Raw genomic sequence first — 18,740 nt, 5'->3', positions numbered from 1 at the left:
GAAACACCACAGTGTGCCATCACAGCAGCAACATTTGTGACCTGTTGCCACAAGAAATCAGGCAACCAGTGAAGAACAAACACCATTGTAAATAGCACTCATATTTATGTTTATTTATTTTCCCTTTTGTACTTGAACTATTTTCACATTGTTACAACACTGTACATAGCCATAATATGACATTTGAAACGCCTCTATTCCTTTGAAACCTTTGTGAGTGTAATGTTTACTGTTCACTTTTTATGGTTTATTTAACTTTTGTTTATTATGTATTTCACATATAAACATATGTTTGCCATTCCAATAAAGCACTTTAAATGTAATTGAATTGAGAGTGTAGAGAGAGAGAGAGAGAGAGAGAGCGGGAGAAAGCGAGAGAGAGCTAGAGAGAGAGAGAGAGAGAGTACTGAGCAGTCAGTGTGTGAGATACTGACCCGCACAGCCAAGAAGAAAAACATATTGAGGCCTAAGAATGTGGTTTATTGTGGCAGCGTGTGAAAGATCCCATTCAAACTCAACTTATGTGTCCAATACAGAAGTCTGGCTGCTCAAGTTTATTGACATAAAGGCCCAATTCAAGGCTAAATGATTATACTGCAGTTTTACCAACACTCAGGTGACTTGTTGTTAGTTTTATTTGTTTAAATTATAGGCCATGCTATCTTTGCCCTGACAAAATATTACATTATGCTATGTTCTTATAGGCTAAAACAGTAAACAGTAAAATATATGTGCTGATGTTAGCAAATGAAAAATAAAACTTGTCCAAGTAGGCCTATGGAATGAGCTTTCTTCCCATTGGGTGAATTTTACTCATTGTACTTGTGCACGTGACATTAAAACGTGAAACTTAGAGAGAGAGAGACAGAGACAGACTGGGTGAAATTTCACAGTGTACCATCACAGCTGCAAGATTTGTGACCTGTTGCCACGAGAAAGGGCAACCAGTGAAGAACAAACACCATTGTAAATACAACCCATATTTATGCTTATTTATTTTATCTTGTGTCCTTTAACCATTTGTACATTGTTAAAACACTGTATATATATAATATGACATTTGTAATGTCTTTATTTTTTTGAAACTTCTGTATGTGTAATGTTTACTGTTATTTATTTATTTTTTTTTCACTTTATATATTCACTTTATATATTATCTACCTCACTTGCTTTGGCAATGTTAACACATGTTTCCCATGCCAATAAAGCCCTTGAATTGAATTGAATTGAATTGAGAGAGACAGACAGAGACAGAGACAGAGACAGAGACAGAGACAGAGACAGAGACAGAGACAGAGACAGAGACAGAGACAGAGACAGAGACAGAGACAGAGACAGAGACAGAGACAGAGACAGAGACAGAGACAGAGACAGAGACAGAGACAGAGACAGAGACAGAGACAGAGACAGAGACAGAGGGAAAGGGTCGCCTCCCACGCCCCACCTGCCGTTCAAAATAAACAATGCACCCGTTCCTGTCTTGCTAACAGCAAAGGAATGGCCAATGATATCCTCGGATGTTGGGATGTGGTGCCGTCTCCTAGACAAGTTAGTTGCTACAGCAGCATCAGCGACCGACACAGACAAGAGAGATGGAGGACTTTGAAGGTAAGACGTTAAGTAAATAATACATTAAGGAGATAAACAGTTATCTATTTTACTGTTGAATAAATCCTAGGTTTTCAATGCGATTTCTTATTTTGGTGTGTTGATTTTCGGGGATTTTTCAGTGCCGCAGAACTGCACTATTGTCGTTTACCGACCTCTTTCTTTGCGGTGTCTGGCCAAAACAGGGCGGAGTATGACGCTATGGTTAGGGCGTTATCCCAGTATTGGTAGCACTGGTTGTTCGTAATGCATGCTTTTACCTTGTTTTTAATAGTTGAATAGCTGATTACTATTTGATAGCTCTAAAGCTATTTGATAGCCTTTCATAGGCCACAACGCTTGAAGAAAGGACATGTTGTTTGCTTGGAATGGCAGGCTTGGCAGCCTCATGCTAACCGGCTAGCTAATATTGATAGAATAGCCTAGATCAATATTTATTTGATCTCATAGCCTAAACAATAGCCTAAAAACGGGCATGGCACAACCTAGCTAGCTACATCTAAAATGCTTCTCAGACAGTAAAGCCACTGAAACCATCACCAACAGCCTTGATGCATTGCTAGAATGAAGCATTTATATTACTTAGCCATTCTGACTAATTGTCTAACGCTACTATTTTATGCAATTATTGATGCTATTTTGAACCAGTGCATAATAGTGTTTGTTACTTGAATACATTTTGCTTAAACCTGGCACCTCTCGCTTCATATTAATGTCAAATGCTGTTATGTTTCAGGCTGCCTGGGTGCCTACCTGATCATTTAAAATAGAACAGAATTTGGTAAAATACTGTAACGACCCTGGGTTTATAAACGCGGAAATCGACTCTATCGCACGAGCATGCTTTTGCGGCACAGTCGATAGCGCGCCGGACCTCAGGCTCGAAGGTCGAGGGTTCGAGACCTGCACCCTGCTGTTTCATTACAATACATTTCACACAAACAAACAAATAGCGTTGCTATATTCCTGCTTGCCATATATTCTGTTACCCATTAGGCCTAAGCATATTTCTGTCAAGTACTCTTATGCCCCTGGTGGTGTATCCTAGCCAAGGCTATGACAGCTCTTCATCTTCTCTGCATCCATTAACTTCTGTACAGATGTGGAAGAGGCTCCGCCCTCCAACGAAGAGCTGATCCCCTGTAAAATCTGTGGAAGGAGCTTCTTCACTAAAGTCCTGGTAAGACACACACACACACACACACACACTGTACGTGTATTTTGAGGTTTAAACCTCCCTGTCCCTTTCCTTCTCGCCCTGTAGAAGAAACATACCCCAATCTGTCAGAAAGCAGCAGCTAAGAAGAGGAAGGTGTTTGACTCTGGCAGGCAGAGAGCTGAGGGAACGGAGATCTCCACTATCAAACCTATCAAATCTAAGGTGAGACAACATAACAACACACAAACACACACACACACACACACACACACACACACACACACACACACACACACACACAGCTCCAATAACTGTTAGGCCACAGACATGCCAAAACGTGCCTCAGACCACAGTGAAAGAGGCTGTTGAAGGGACCTAGTGATGGGTTTAAGACAAGGATCCACTCTACTGTGAAACAAGTCCACATTTGTTAGCTAGCTGTGACCATCACCATTTCTGTTTCCTGATCATTTGTTATACACCTTAAACCACTTATGTATTTCAGTCACACACTTCTACCACCACTGCTAAGACTGTGAAAGTAAGTTGAATAGTCTTTATTTTACGTTTGTGTGTTGTTGTAACACAACATTGCTGTGTGTATAAGGTATTCAAAAATGTATTGATCCTTTTACACTGTAACTTGCTCTATTTTGTCAGAAGCTCTATTTGAAACAGTAGGCTGGTCAGTAGTCTGGTCAGAATATCGACCAATCCAATACTGTCATTTAACAACTGCATGCACTAATCCCCTTCCACTCTTTCCCTATTCTTTAACAGACAGTTTTTAAATGATCTTGTTTTCATACAATTCATTTTCTAAACTAGAAAGGTAATAAATACTAAAAGCTCCCCTGCATTCAGAACTAAGCTGTATGTGCTTGGGCCATCCAAACCAGAGCTATACACTCCTAGACTGGTCCCATATCTGTCTGTATGTGCTTGGGCCATCCAAACCAGAGCTATACACTCCTAGACTGGTCCCATATCTGTCTGTATGTGCTTGGGCCATCCAAACCAGAGCTATACACTCCTAGACTGGTCCCATATCTGTCTGTATGTGCTTGGGCCATCCAAACCAGAGCTATACACTCCTAGACTGGTCCCATATCTGTCTGTATGTGCTTGGGCCATCCAAACCAGAGCTATACACTCCTAGACTGGTCCCATATCTGTCTGTATGTGCTTGGGCCATCCAAACCAGAGCTATACACTCCTAGACTGGTCCCATATCTGTCTGTATGTGCTTGGGCCATCCAAACCAGAGCTATACACTCCTAGACTGGTCCCATATCTGTCTGTATGTGCTTGGGCCATCCAAACCAGAGCTATACACTCCTAGACTGGTCCCATATCTGTCTGTATGTGCTTGGGCCATCCAAACCAGAGCTATACACTCCTAGACTGGTCCCATATCTGTCTGTATGTGCTTGGGCCATCCAAACCAGAGCTATACACTCCTAGACTGGTCCCATATCTGTCTGTATGTGCTTCAGCTCAACTCTATTGAACTCTAGCTCTATTATTGCTGGTTGTGTAGTCTAAATCTAGGTGATAACAGTAGTCTGATTTAAGAGGAGTAGCTAGATGCTTAGGCTCCGTCCTATACTCTACTGCTTCTGACAGCTAGCCGCGCTGCCTGACATGCATTTTAATGGGAACGGAAAAGGAAAACAACACTGTATTATGTCCTGAACAGCTGTTCCCTCCCTGCTGGCTACCAGAATAATAATTGGCGATTGTGTGTCCTAAATGGTACTCTATTTCCTATATAGTGCACTACTTTTGGGAGGGAACCTAGGTGTGTTCTCCAGTAGTGTCGTTTCCATGGGATAAACCAAATCCCAGGTATATACTGTGGTTAGTTTGGTACGTACTTTATAACATTCATTTCTATTTAGGATTCTAATAGACACTAATGGCACTATTCTCCAGGGCTTGAAAATATGTATTCTTTCGGCACTTAAACATCATGGTAAATGCAATGGCTTGGGACTGTCCTAAATTAGTGCACTAAACCAGAGCATGCAGATATCTGGAGGATAAATAATCCCTTTGAGTTGGGACTGGTGAATTGCACTGCACTTAAATGGAGATTACGCGTATTGGACGTGCACTTGCAGTGTACTCTGTATAAAACACAGTTTAATCACAGATGAGGGAAACAAGCATCTGATCTAAGCTGTAACCAGATAGGGCTGATATGAGGTCACTGGGATTGTCATGTGGACAACCGTGAAGTGGTATGACGCTGAACCACTTCTGTCACTAGTGGTCAGTCTCAGATCCCGTGAAGACCTAAAGCACCGGTATAGAGGGCTTTACATTAGGGCCTGGATGATACCAGTATCACGATACTCGTTAGTATCGTGGCAAGGAAACAAAACACAAAGCTTATTTAACTTCTGTAGGAAAACAGCCCTAAACATTATGTTGTCATTCAAAGTCACGTTTATTTATTTTCCAAGCTATAGCAAACAATATTCTACATACAGCACATTTTTTAAATGACCAAAGAGTTTGGTCTGCTTCGATTCTGTTATTTCAACAGCTTTGGCACGCATGTCAATCACAAAGCTTCACAGAAGTGCTTGTAATGCATTAATTCTCCCCATTTAAATAATGTTGCTCTGAGCTGTACTTGTCTATTGTCACACATGCTTTGACATTCAGCCCGGGGAACACACAGCATATGCCATTTCATCCTTTTACTTGACTTTGACAGTTAAATGTTTTAAACACCCTTATATTTAGCTAATAAGTTATGGGTTAAAAATATGCGTATCTTTATAACTAACTACTGATCACTAGTAGGCAATCTGTCTTCAGACAAAATAGCCTAATAGGTGGGGAGTTTGAAAGGAGAGAAAGCATGTGATGGTGTGATCACATTGGCTGGTGATGATACATTTACTGCAGTATTAGGCCTAATATTTAGCCAACGAATGATGGGTTAATATGAATGAGCTTCTTCAGCTACACATAACCTTTCTTTTCCAGATGAGCCCTTTCGCAATTACACAAGCCTCTCCTCTATTCCTTTTCTCCTGGGTTTTCTCCCAGTTTTTCAAAAGTAATCTGCTAGGATTTCCCCAATTAGATAGGATTACATGTTAGAATTGTGTTTTTCATAACGGAAAAATTAGATTCTGATCTTATGGCTAGGGATAAGGATTTGGTAATCCAATCTCACCTTTTAATCAGGATTAAATGTTGTTTTTGCGTTTTTCTACACTTAAAGGGTAGTGATTAGGACAGAAGGCATCTTGAGAAAGACACCAATGATGATGCCTATAGAAATCTTGTAAAGCAGGAAACGGAGAGGGCAGAAAAACTGACTTTTCTTGCTGAAGAACAGATCAAGTTGATAGTGCTCCAACAAAAAGAGACAACTGTGCATTTCTTATTTCAAGCACGCTTGAAAGATGCTGGGGTTGCGTTTTCAGATGATGAAGACTTCTGGTGAGATGGCAAATTTAGTCGAAAAATATTGGAACTTTTTTGAAAGTGTTATATTAAAAGTTATGCAAATAAATTAGCTTACAAGTGACATGCAAGCTATTTTGTCTTGGCTATCGTCATGTAGTTCATCATGTGCCAGTTTTTTTTAAAGGTATCTTATTGGTTTTTGGCAAATCGGATAGGATTAAATGTTAGCATTAAGTTTTTCAAAACTGGAACATTTGTTTCTGATCTTCCTCATAGGGATAACGATTTAGTAATCCAATTTTACCTTTTGTGTGTAGTTTTTGTGTTTTTCAAATCTCAAAGGTAGTGATTACGATAGTTTTTTTTAAATCCCCAAAATCTGGATTAGCTTTATCCCACTGGAAGGGTGGATTCAGGGTGTGTTTAGAAAGGTGAAAGGCTCTACAACCAAGAAAGGTGAGAAAGTAAAAATGGTTTTCTTACATCTGAAAACCAAAAGTTCATTATGTTAAATTGACTGCAGTATAGGTATGTTGTTATATTGAGAACTGTCAAATAAATGCATCTACTTATTTATAAGTGATATGCAGGCTCTAGAATTTTTACTCAAGGTACCTTTTATTCATGTAGTTTACTCATGTTTCCCTATGACAGTGGATAAGTAGTACCTCAACCTGTCCAGTAGATGGCGAGGTGTAGGCCTGTTCAATGCACTGAAAATCTGTATTATTTTTTTCTTGATATTGTGGTATGTGATACAAATGATTTATATCCGATAATTTTCCGAAAAACTGGCACAAACAGTCAGATCGATCTGATCCTGGATAGAAAAAAAGAGGATTACAGAATCCGGCTCATTCTGATCCCCCAATTTATTTATTTTTAACCGGCCCCTGGAGTCACAACATGGAGACATGGAACAAAATGTTCATCAAGGTCAGATGTTGTATTTCTTGCTGAAAGAGTAGATTCGAAGGTTTCTAAAGCACATACAAACTCAAATAAAATGGGGGCATATCCCTTGTTTGTTATATAACAGCAGTTCCACATATTCCAGTGACACAAGTTATTGTTATTTATATTATTAGTTATAGTCTTACTACACCGAACAAAAATATAAACGCAACGTGCAACAATTTCTACGATTTTACTGAGTTACAGTTCATATAAGGAAATCAGTCAATTGTTGGTCACAGATACCTTGGCGTGGCTCAGAAAACCAGTCCGTATCTAGTTTGACCACCATTTCCCTCATGCAACGTGACGTATCTCCTTCGTATAGAGTTGATTGTGGCCTGTGGAATGTTGTCCCACTCCTCTTCAATGGCTGTGTGAAGTTGCTGGATATTGTTGGGAACTGGAACATGCTGTCACACATGTCAATCCAGAGCGTCCCACACATGCTCAATGGGTGACATGTCTGGTGAGTATGCAGGTCATGGAAGAACTGGGACTTTTTCAACTTTCAAGAATTGTGTTATCATGCTGAAACATGAGGTGATGGCGGATGAATGGCACGACAATTGTCCACAGGATCTCATCACAGTATCTCTGTGCATTCAAATTGCCATCGATAAAATGCAATTGTGTTTGCTCACACAACACTGTATACGTTGTCTGCCATCTGCCCGGTACAGTTGAAACCGGGATTCATCCGAGAAGAGCACACTTCTCCAGCGTGCCAGTGGCTGGTCTCAAGACGATCCCGCAGGTGAAGAAGCCGGATGTGGAGGGCTGGCGTGGTTACACGTGGTCTGCGGTTGTTAGGCCGGTTGGATGTACTGCCAAATTCTCTAAAATACGTTGGAAGTGGTTTATGGTAGAGAAATTAACATTCTTGGGCAACTGCTCTGGTGGATAGTCATGCAGTCAGCATGCCAATTGCACACTCCCTCAAAACTTGAGACATCTGTGGCATTGTGTTGTTTAACAAAACTGCACATTTTACAGTGGCCTTTTTATTGTCTCCAGCACAAGGTGCACCTGTGTAATGATCATGCTGTTTAATCAGCTTCTTGATATACCACACCTGTCAGGTGGATGGATTATCTTGGCAATAGAGAAATCCCCCTAACAGGAATGTAAACAAATTTGTGCACAAAATTTGAAAGTATTACACTTTTTTGTGCGTATGGAACATTTCTGAGATCTTCTATTTCAGCTCGAAACATGGGACCAACACTTTACATGTTGTGTTTTTTATAGTTTTGTTCAGTATATAAAATATATGTGTGTTGACTGTGGTCAGGGCAGGGAATGTATGTGTTTTTTTTGTCTGTTTTAATGAACAAAATCATGAACTATTGATTTAATTTGCATGGCACAGCCATGTAGCAGCCTATGGACAGTACAGACCAGTAACATAATTCAACTCAAAATATGCCATTATATTAGTCTCTTAGGACCTGCCTAAACAAATGAATAATGCATTTCTTTGTGATGGTTTATATTCAATGGACTTATTAAAATAGGCCAGCCACACTCCCACACCCCTACTCCCACTCGTCACAGGTGCCGGCATGCGCACAGGAGATATAAAAGGCTTATGCCAGCAATAATGTGGTAAGAATGGGACTGTTTGAAAGGGTAGCATATAAGCATTGTAAAAAAACAAACAGGTAACATACCGTAAATCCTGTGTGAATAAGGTATTAGAAGCAAGTGAGAGATGTTGCTGTGAGGTTTCTTTCTCTATTCTAAAGTCATTAAAAGGCACCACTTTGGATCCAGTTTCCCTTCATCATTCCAGGCGGATGGGTTACTGAAGTGTGTGTGTGTGTGTGTGTGTGTGTGTGTGTGTGTGTGTGCGTGTTCGTTTGTTCCAGCCGGAGCCTCCTAAGAAGCAGTCTAACTGGCGCAGGAAACACGAGGACTTCATTGCCACCATCAGAGCTGCCAAGGGCATCACTCAGGTCATGAAGGATGGGGGACCCTTACCCCCTCCTCCACCACCCTCCTACGACCCAGGTAACAACACCCTTACCCCCTCCTCCACCCCCCTCTTACAACCCAGGTAACAAAATCCTTACCCCGTCCTACGACCCAGGTAACACAATCTTTACCCCCTCCTACGACCCAGGTAACAATATCCTTACCCCCTCCTCTAGCCCCCTCCTATGACCCTGGTAACAACACCCTTACCCAGGTAACAAAACACCCTTACTCCCCCCTCAGTACGACCCAGGTAACAATATCCTTACCCCCTCCTCTAGCCCCCTCCTATGACCCAGGTAACAACACCCTTACCCAGGTAACAAAACACCCTTACTCCCCCCTCAGTACGACCCAGGTAACAACACCCTTACCCAGGTAACAAAACACCCTTACTCCCCCCTCAGTACGACCCAGGTAACAACACCCTTACCCCGGTAACAAAACACCCTTACTCCCCCCTCAGTACGACCCAGGTAACAACAACTTTACGCAGGTCATTTTTTGTTTAGAGATTACCTGTCTGAAACATAAAATTGGAGATTGAGGTCACTGAACAACATATATTTTTTACCTTTATTTAACCAGGAACCAGCTCATTGAGTTTTAAAATCTCTTTTTCAAGAGCATCCTGGCCAAGATAGGCAGCATCAAGTCATTACAAAAATGACAGACAAACAACATGAAAAACTACAAGTAATCTAGTAAAAACCATAGAATTCACAAGAGTATAACAAAATCAAAAACAGCAAATTAAAAACATTGACAGGTCAGGGAATCAGTCTCAAGATCATTCATCAGTGATTTAAAAACACCAATCGGGACAAGTTCTTCCAGTTTAAAAGTATTTTGTAAGGCGTTCCAAGACGATGACGCAGAGTACATAAAAGCCCTTTTTTTTAACCAAATTCAGTTCTGAAATTTAGAACAGTTAGCAGGATAAAGTCCAGCGAACGAAGGGAGTACCCACCGCATTTCTGAAAAATAAAAATGCCCAAATAAAAAGGTAGTAAACCCAAAATGGCTTTGTAAATAAAAGTATACCAGTACCAGAGCCTACGAGTGACTAGAGAAGGCCAGCCAACCCTGGTATACAAAGTGCAGTGGTGCGCAAGGGTTTTGCAGTTTAAAATAAATCTCTAAGTGCCATGGTAAAGGGTGTCAATTGATCTCAAACACTGAGCGGAAGCATTGAAAAATAAAATCTCCCCATAGTCTAGTAAAGGCATACAAGCCTCCTTCTGGCTTCAAAAGGAAAACAGGCCTTATTCCTAAAATAAAATCCCAATTGAAGCTTACATTTTTTTGTAAGTTGTTGAATATGCAATTTAAAAGAGAGGCCATCATCAATTAAAATTCCAAGATATTTCTGAAGTTACAACCTCAATCTCCTTGCCCTGACGGATAGTAATAGGTGAAAGGTTCAGAGGTCTATTTCTTTCTTTAGAAAACACCATTAGTTTAGTCAGTATTGAGGATAAGCTTCAATTGACACAAGGTATGTTGAACAGTATAAAAAGCAGTTTGCAAGTTCTGGAAAGCTTTTGTAAGAGACGAGGCACAACAGTAAATAACAGTATCATCAGCATAAAAATGAAGTTGCGCATTTTGGACATTTTTGTCTAAATCATTTATATAAATAGTGAATAAGAGAGGACCAAATACAGAGCCTTGGGGCACACCATTAAAGACAGACAATTTAGCAGACATAAGCCCATCAAATTGAGTGCACTGAGTTCTATCAGACAGATAGTTAGCAAACCATGCAACTGCATGCTCTGAAAGACCTACACTCGACAATATCTGCCTTAGTATAGCATGATCAACTATATCAAAAGCCGAGAGATCAATAAAAAGTGAGACACAGTGCTGTTTTTTGTCAATGGCTTCAGTGATATCATTTAAAACCTTCATGGCTGCTGTAATTGTGCTATGCTTCTTCCTGAAGTCCGATTGGTACATTGATAAAATAGAGTTAGTAAATAAAAACTCTTTTAGCTGTTCACTCACTAGGGTTTCAAGTATTTTCACCAGGGCTGACAGCTTTGAGATTGGCCTATAATTATTTAAAATAGTTGGATCTCCCCCTTTTAAAAGTGGTAGGACAAATGCTGATTTCCAGATTTTGGGAATTTCATTACCTTCCAGGGTTAGATTGAACAGATATGTAAGTGGTTCAGCTATGAAATTAGCTGCCAGATTTAAAAAGCAGGGATCCAAAAGATCAGGACCTGCAGGCTTTCTCTGATCTAAGGATTTCAGGGCTTTATGTAACACCTGCACTGAGAATGGCAAAAAGCTCAACGTTTGTCCAGCTCTCACTGGTTCATCCACACAGGGTTGTACGGAGACAGAGGACACTGAATCAAACAGCCTACCAGATGATACAAAGTGCTCATTGAAACAATTCAGCATTTCAGTTTTGTCATATATAGCAACAGAGTCCTTCAAAACACATGATGGTAATTGATTAACATTACTGTTACCAGACATATACTTAATAGCCTTCCAAAACTTTCTAGGGTCATTCAGGTTATCAGAGGTAACAGACATAAAATATTCAGACTTGGTCTTCCTGAGAAGAAAATAACACTTGTTTCGTAACTGCCTAAAAATAAGCCAATCAGCATCAGACCATGATTTCCTTGCTTTAGCCCAAGCTAGATTACGGTCGTGAATAATACAAGACAGCTCAGAAGAAAACCATGGATTATCCCGCCCTTTAACCCCGAACCTGCGGAATGGGGCATTTTTGTTTACTATTTGAGAAAAACCATCAGGAAAGAATTTCCAGGCAGTTTCCACATCAGGAATAAGCTCAATCTGCTCCAGTCAAATAAAACAAATCATGAAAGAAAGCCTGCTCATTAAAACACTTCAAATTTCTCTTACGAATAAAACGTGGGTTTGTCTTAGGAACCTTAGTATTTCTAACAGCACAATGGTCACTTAAATCATTACAAAAAACACCAACCTCAGAATATTTATGTGGAACATTTGTCAATATCAAACCAATCAGGGTAGATTTATCTGGGCATTAAAGATTTGGGCGAGTGTGGGTGAGTTAATCAACTGGGTAAGATTCATAGAATTACAAAACATTTTTAAATCATCAGACACCGGCTTTAACCAACACCAGTTGAGGTCACCAATCAAGATCATTTCACTGTAAAGAAGTTTAGACATAAGGTGCGTGAAATATATATTTTTTAAAAAGTTTTTACATATATAGCCACACCCCCACCTTTCTTAACTTGATCAGTGCGGTAAACATTGTAACCACTTATACAAATATCCTTATCAGAAACAGACTTGCTGAGCCAGGTTTCAGAAAACACAATTACATCAGCATCAGTTGATTTAGCCCAAATCCTAACCCCATCAATTTTTGACAACAGGCTGCGTACATTTAAATGGAAAATACCAAAACCAGATCTTGATTTAAAATCAGAGGGGGTTTGGAGACATTGCATATCAGGGCCAGGGTTAGGTTGCACGTTACCTGATATCAACAAAATAAAAATAACTAGGCACCTCTGTTTAATACCCTTGCATGACTCCTCTTTTTTAAGAGACCTACTGCAAGCGAATTCTACAAGTGAGTTTCCAGACAATACAAAACAGTCATTTAAAACCATTAGACTTTGGTAGTGACACATTCGTACTATTCACACCATGACACAAATACATAATATCTTCATGTGGTTCCAGATTATATCCGGTGACTGTGTTATTGTGTTTGTTCCAGATTATATCCGGTGACTGTGTTATTGTGTTTGTTCCAGATTATATCCGGTGACTGTGTTATTGTGTTTGTTCCAGATTATATCCGGTGACTGTTATTGTGTTTGTTCCAGATTATATCCGTTGACTGTGTTATTGTGCTTGTTCCAGATTATATCCGGTGACTGTTATTGTGTTTGTTCCAGATTATATCCGGTGACTGTGTTATTGTGTTTGTTCCAGATTATATCCGGTGACTGCGTTATTGTGTTTGTTCCAGATTGTATCTAGTGATTGTGTTGTTCCAGATTGTATCCGGTGGTTGTGTTGTTCCAGATTGTATCCCGTGGTTGTGTTGTTCCAGATTGTATCCAGTGGTTGTGTTATTTTGTTTGTTCCAGATTGTATCCCGTGGCTGTGTTCCAGATTATATCCAGTGATTGTGTTGTTCCAGATTATATCCAGTGATTGTGTTGTTCCAGATTGTATCCCGTGATTGTGTTGTTCCAGATTATATCCAGTGATTGTGTTGTTCCAGATTATATCCAGTGATTGTGTTGTTCCAGATTATATCCAGTGATTGTGTTGTTCCAGATTGTATCCCGTGGTTGTGTTGTTCCAGATTGTATCCAGTTATTGTGTTCCAGATTATATCCAGTGATTGTGTTGTTCCAGATTATATCCAGTGATTGTGTTGTTCCAGATTGTATCCCATGATTGTGTTGTTCCAGATTATATCCAGTGATTGTGTTGTTCCAGATTATATCCAGTGATTGTGTTGTTCCAGATTATATCCAGTGATTGTGTTGTTCCAGATTGTATCCCGTGGTTGTGTTGTTCCAGATTGTATCCAGTTATTGTGTTCCAGATTATATCCAGTGATTGTGTTGTTCCAGATTATATCCAGTGATTGTGTTGTTCCAGATTATATCCAGTGTCCATTCTGCGAGCGGCGGTTCAGTGAGAATGCAGCAGACAGACACATGAAATTCTGTAAGGAGCAGCACGCTCGCATGCAGAATAAGGCCAAGGTACCCGGGGTTGTGGACGCCAAGAAAACACCTGCACGCACACAGGTAGGACAGCACTGATGTGTGTGTGGTTGTTTAACATTTCTTTAAGTGTGTGAGCCATACACTGACAGTAAAGTGCGCAGTGAGTGTTGCATAGCATAAAACAAAAGTGTGTGTGTCTGTGTGTGTGTGTGTGTGTGTGTGTGTGTGTGTGTGTGTGTGTGTGTGCGCTCCACAGTTCAAGCCTCCTGCTCCTGTGAAGAAGGCTAACTCTCCTGCTGTGTCCGCTGTGCCCTCTTCCTCCCGTTTACCCCAGAGATCTGTCCTGGGCCAGCCCTCCGGTAATTCACACACGGTGTCTCAAGTCAGATGATGGTGCAGATATTGGTGTAACCCAGGGGTTATTTCACATGCTTGTCTCTATTTCTGCTCAGTCTCTTTAAGAACACTGTCCCTCTGTCTTACAGAGGACAACTCCAAGTAGACCCTGTCTCTTCTGTGCTAGGCCACACTGACTGAAGCTGAATCAACAAAACCTCTTTGGCTGGGCACATCGGCCATTCAGATACAATGTCACTGAATTTAAGCCATTTTGTTGGAGAGATAGGACTGAGATGTTTTTAAGTCTACACCCTGTGTTCCTCTCCTCTCCTCTCCTCTTGTCCCTATAGGGATTTCATCCAGTAAGGTTCCCTCTGCAGGATCAGTGAGGAGCGCTCCGTCTGGTTACTCTCCTAACCGCAGCGCCACTTCTGGCCTCACTAGTCCACCTTCAGGGTTAGTACACACACACACCATGCTGACAACACTAACACACATACACACCATGCTCAATTTCTAAAACAGTTTGAATGATGTCTGTGAGTATAACAGAACTCATATGGCAGGCAAAAACCTGAGAAAAATCCAACCAGGAAGTGGGAGATCTGAGGTTTGTAGTTTTTCAAACCTTGGCCTACCGAATACACAGTGTATTGATGATTTATGTTAAAAACATCCTAAAGATTGATTCCATACATCGTTTGACTTGTTTCTACGACCTGTAACGGAACTTTTCGAGTTTTTGTCTGGACGAAGTGCTTGCGCCTCATGAACTTGCACAATTGGTGGCTGACTAAATACTTTTTTGCCCCACTGTACGTTTAAGACCACCAGTAAAAACTCTTCCCTTCTTTCTCCTCTTCTTCTTCCTCCTCTCCTTCTCCCAGTGTTGGAGGTAAGCCCCGTGCAGTAGGTTCCTATGGCTCTGTGAAAATCTCTCAGACAGCAGGGGGACTCAACAACAGGAAAGCCTACAACACAGACAAATACAACTCCAGGTAGGAAAAGGCCTGTATGAGTGTGACTGGGAGATTGTATGATGCTTTACTTGTAGTTGAAGTGTTAGACAAAATAGAAGTCCAGACAATAAACACCGCCCTCTTGTGGTTGGTGTTGGTATCGCTCAAAGGACCCTCCCCTCTGACCTTCTCCTCCAGTGGGTTTTGAGAAGGAGGCAAGGAGAGAGGACGGAAGGAGTATGCAATTAAGATTTACCTATAGTGTTGTCCTGCTGTCCATATTTACATGGTGACATCATACTCAATATGTCTTCTAGTCGCTTTTACGGATGACTCAACTCAAACATCCTTCTGCTCTCTCTCTCTTTCTCTCTCTCACTGACGTCAGATGTAATGATGTCATTACTAATGCATTAATTTCCTACCTCGCTCTTTCCCCACTCTCTCTCACCCCCTCTTTCTTTGTGTGTGTGTGTTTTATATCTCACTCTCTACTTTTTCCCCCTTCCCTGTCTTTCTCCACTTCAGGAGCGATGGCAAAAGTGAAAACGTGGATAATGGGGGAATGATGACAAAGTTCTGCCACGAGTGTGGAACACAGTACCCTGTAGACTGGGCCAAGTTCTGCTGTGAGTGTGGGGTCCGTAGGATGTGTATTTAAAGGAGGAGAGTGAGGGATAGAGGTGAGGGATAGAGGAGGAGGAGAAGCGAGAGAGAGAAAGGAGTAGGAGGATAGAGAAAAGGGGGAAAGATAAGTGGAGAGGAGGGAAATAGGAAATTTAAATTAAAGAAGGGCAGTTCACTGGAACCCTGGGCCATGATGCTGTTATGACACTTACCTAGTTAAAATAGTACACGGCAAGCAGGAGTGTCGTGTTTGATATCAGCTCTCATGACTGTTAATGTCACTATTATGACAGTGTTATGTAGGCTTTACTACAGAAGACTCGAGCACATAATTACCCCAAGTGTCCACCCTAACCCATTCTTATCCCAACCACTGCCTATGTACCACGATCTACAAGCCCTCTCCAGTATAACCCTAGGTAGAAAAACACTCATCCCATCTACTCCCTCCCACCCATTTCTCTCCTGACTCACATATTCAATATATTACTATTGAAGTGCAATATGATTGACTACTGATTTTAAAAAAGGAGTTTCATTCTTGAAGATGAATGGAATGTGTGATGTGGCAAAGTGGACTCATTCTTTTCATTGAGTCATGAGTAGAATAATACACATGGGTTTTACAGGGACCAGTGTAAGAGCAGGTTGGCCTTTTATTGTTATGACTCTTGTCCTGGAGGCAGAACTGAGGTTGTGTCTACACTTGACAATTTCATGCGACTTCTGCTGTCAGAATACGAAGATCGCATTGAAAAGACGGGTGTAGACGCACAAAAGTCGCTTTGTGGTCTGATTGTGTTCACATCTGAAGTGGTCAGGGATGCATTGTGTGTGGATTTCTCCTCAGTCTGGACGCAATCAGGCTACAGAAAGCGCAAACAGTGGGCAACATCATCTGCACTCCTCCACCAAATCCCCAGAAAACGTGTGTTTTGGGACAGAGAGGCACCTTTTCATTATAACGTTGGAGGGAATACGTTCTTAGTGTGAGAGGAACGTGTTTTCTGGCCTCAAATGGTAGCCAACTAGCTAATATTTAGAAAAACATTTTTGTTTGGCTAGCGTTATCCCGTTTGCAATCCCTTTAGTGTTGTTCACTATCTTGCTGGCTAGCTACAGAGGTTAGCTAGCTAGTTAGCTACAGTAGTTATTATCATATTTTGCCTATACCACCGTTTGTAGAATGCATACTGTCATTCGAATATGGTGTGAAAAAAAGGGAATCCGGACACACTGTGGACACGGTAGACACATTTAAGTGTAGGCACATGACCTGATCAGAATACTAAAGCTGCATGAACTGTCAAGTCTAGACACGGCCCGAGTGATTTCCCCTTAGGACAGATTGCAATGTCAAAATTGTCTATATTGTAAAAATTCATGAAAACAAGAATGAGTTTTTTGGTCTTCATTTAGGGTTAGGCATTAGGTTTAGCGGTGTGGTTATGGTGAGGTTAAGGGTTACGTTTAAAATCAGATTGTATGACTGCAGAGCTGCCTCCAGAACAACATTTATGAAGAAAAACCCTCCACTAACATGCAGCATAAGAGGCCATTGCTGTTTAAATAGTTGTGCTACAGGTCAGGGTTTTTAAAAGATTTTAAAGGCAGCAGTTTCAATACACAGTATATACGATACAAGGTGTTAAAATTGACCATCATTCATATACTGCTATTTCCACATACTGTATACAAGGAAATGGGTTCATTTATTTCATCGCTCTGTGTTTGTTTTAACTAAGAAATCAAAATGTATTTTTTTCATGGTTTTGTGAAAGATGTTTTCTGTATCTACCTACATGTGTTCTGTGTTTCCTTCAGTGAGTACGATTACGTGCACACAGTAATGCGACTATTGTGGATAGTCAGATTACCTGACGGCACTCTGATAAATGCAGAAAATCGCCAATTAAAATATCTATGTTCTATCACAGTGACCATGTTAGTTTTGGGAAGCATATTTGATTCTGAGTTCAGACATATAACGTTTGTATGTGAAAACCACTTCTAAGACACTCAAACTCACTTCACTCACATTAAAGTGGGAGGCTCGCTTAGCTGGTGCCCAACACACGTGCTGATCAAATACACGGCTGGAACACAGATTAAGGTGTTTACATGTCCTAATTTGAAAGATTACTCAGAAAACCGTATGCTTACTTAGATTTTGACCGTACGCCGATTTAACATCAGAGTAAGGTGTTTGCATTACTACTGCATAGTCTGCCAACTGCTATAGTCTGTTTTAATTTCAAATTCTTACTGTGCATGTAAACGTACTCTGTGTTAATTTTGAATCACTATTGAATGGGATAATCTGGGATTTATGGTACGGGCTGGTACATGCACTGACCAGTCCTCACCAACATTGACCAGTCCTCACAAACACTGTCCCTGCAGGTCACATTCATCCAGTTGCCCAGACCACATCAATGATCTTCAAACATGGTCCTGGAACCCACAGGCTGCGCAGGCTTTTGACCCAGCCCGGCACTAACACACCTGTTTCTACTGTTCTTGATGAGGCTCATGGTGGTTCATTTAGCTGAATCAGTGTGTTAGTGTTGGGCAGGAACAAAAGCCTGCACACACTGCTGCCCACCAGTAAGACTGTAAAGACATCTACCCAACTCATGATATGGGTAAATAATAATTTTACACTATAAGCTCATCTCATCTAATTTCATACATATCATTCATGTTATTGTAGTCATCTTTATATTGAGCTGTATCGAAACATCTTCATTTGTGTCATTTTAAAGAACTTGCAATGACTGAAAATGCACCCTGATGCAAGCATTATTTAGATGATATGCAATGCTTACCTGACTGGATAGGGCATTCCTATGCTGGAAATTGACTGTCGGACTTCCGTCCTGAACATTTAACAATAAACATTTCTAAAGAATCTTCTGTGTATTAGTCATTCAACGTGTGTGTGTTGTCATCTTTAGCTAGGGAAAAACA

The 18,740-nt window shown here is 40.8% G+C and overlaps 1 protein-coding gene across 3 annotated transcripts; it reads left to right on the top strand.

Annotated features, from left to right (window-relative positions):
* Window positions 1–1,300: 1,300 nt before the first annotated feature.
* On the top strand, window positions 1,301–18,681 carry zc2hc1a (zinc finger, C2HC-type containing 1A). 3 transcript variants are annotated; one of them, XM_090189683.1, is made up of 11 exons: window positions 1,301–1,608; window positions 2,709–2,788; window positions 2,873–2,989; window positions 3,273–3,308; window positions 9,022–9,163; window positions 13,775–13,926; window positions 14,102–14,204; window positions 14,535–14,640; window positions 15,072–15,182; window positions 15,672–15,772; window positions 18,174–18,681. In XM_090189683.1, the coding sequence occupies exons 1-11, from the start codon at window positions 1,593–1,595 to the stop codon at window positions 18,320–18,322; spliced, it is 1,113 nt and encodes a 370-aa protein (XP_090045809.1). In that variant the 5' UTR covers window positions 1,301–1,592; the 3' UTR covers window positions 18,323–18,681. The 3 variants fall into 3 exon arrangements, with proteins under 3 accessions (XP_090045809.1, XP_090045811.1, XP_090045810.1); XM_090189685.1 differs by having other exon boundaries at window positions 15,672–18,681; XM_090189684.1 differs by lacking the exon at window positions 3,273–3,308 and having other exon boundaries at window positions 1,485–1,608.
* Window positions 18,682–18,740: the final 59 nt, after the last annotated feature.

Source organism: Oncorhynchus mykiss, chromosome 11, assembly GCF_057628025.1.
Source record: "Oncorhynchus mykiss isolate SJ-2025 chromosome 11, ASM5762802v1, whole genome shotgun sequence".
NCBI lineage: Eukaryota > Metazoa > Chordata > Actinopteri > Salmoniformes > Salmonidae > Oncorhynchus > Oncorhynchus mykiss.
The sequence above is the reverse complement of the archived record's forward strand: the minus strand, read 5'-3'. Positions and strand labels throughout refer to the sequence as shown.

What these genes read in the sequence shown, in the direction of transcription:
- zc2hc1a (XM_090189683.1), top strand. An exon ending in GCTTCTTCACTAAAGTCCTG is followed by an intron (nt 2,789 to 2,872) that starts GTAAGACACACA and finishes CTCGCCCTGTAG; the next exon opens with AAGAAACATACCCCAATCTG. An exon ending in ACAGACAAATACAACTCCAG is followed by an intron (nt 15,183 to 15,671) that starts GTAGGAAAAGGC and finishes TCTCCACTTCAG; the next exon opens with GAGCGATGGCAAAAGTGAAA.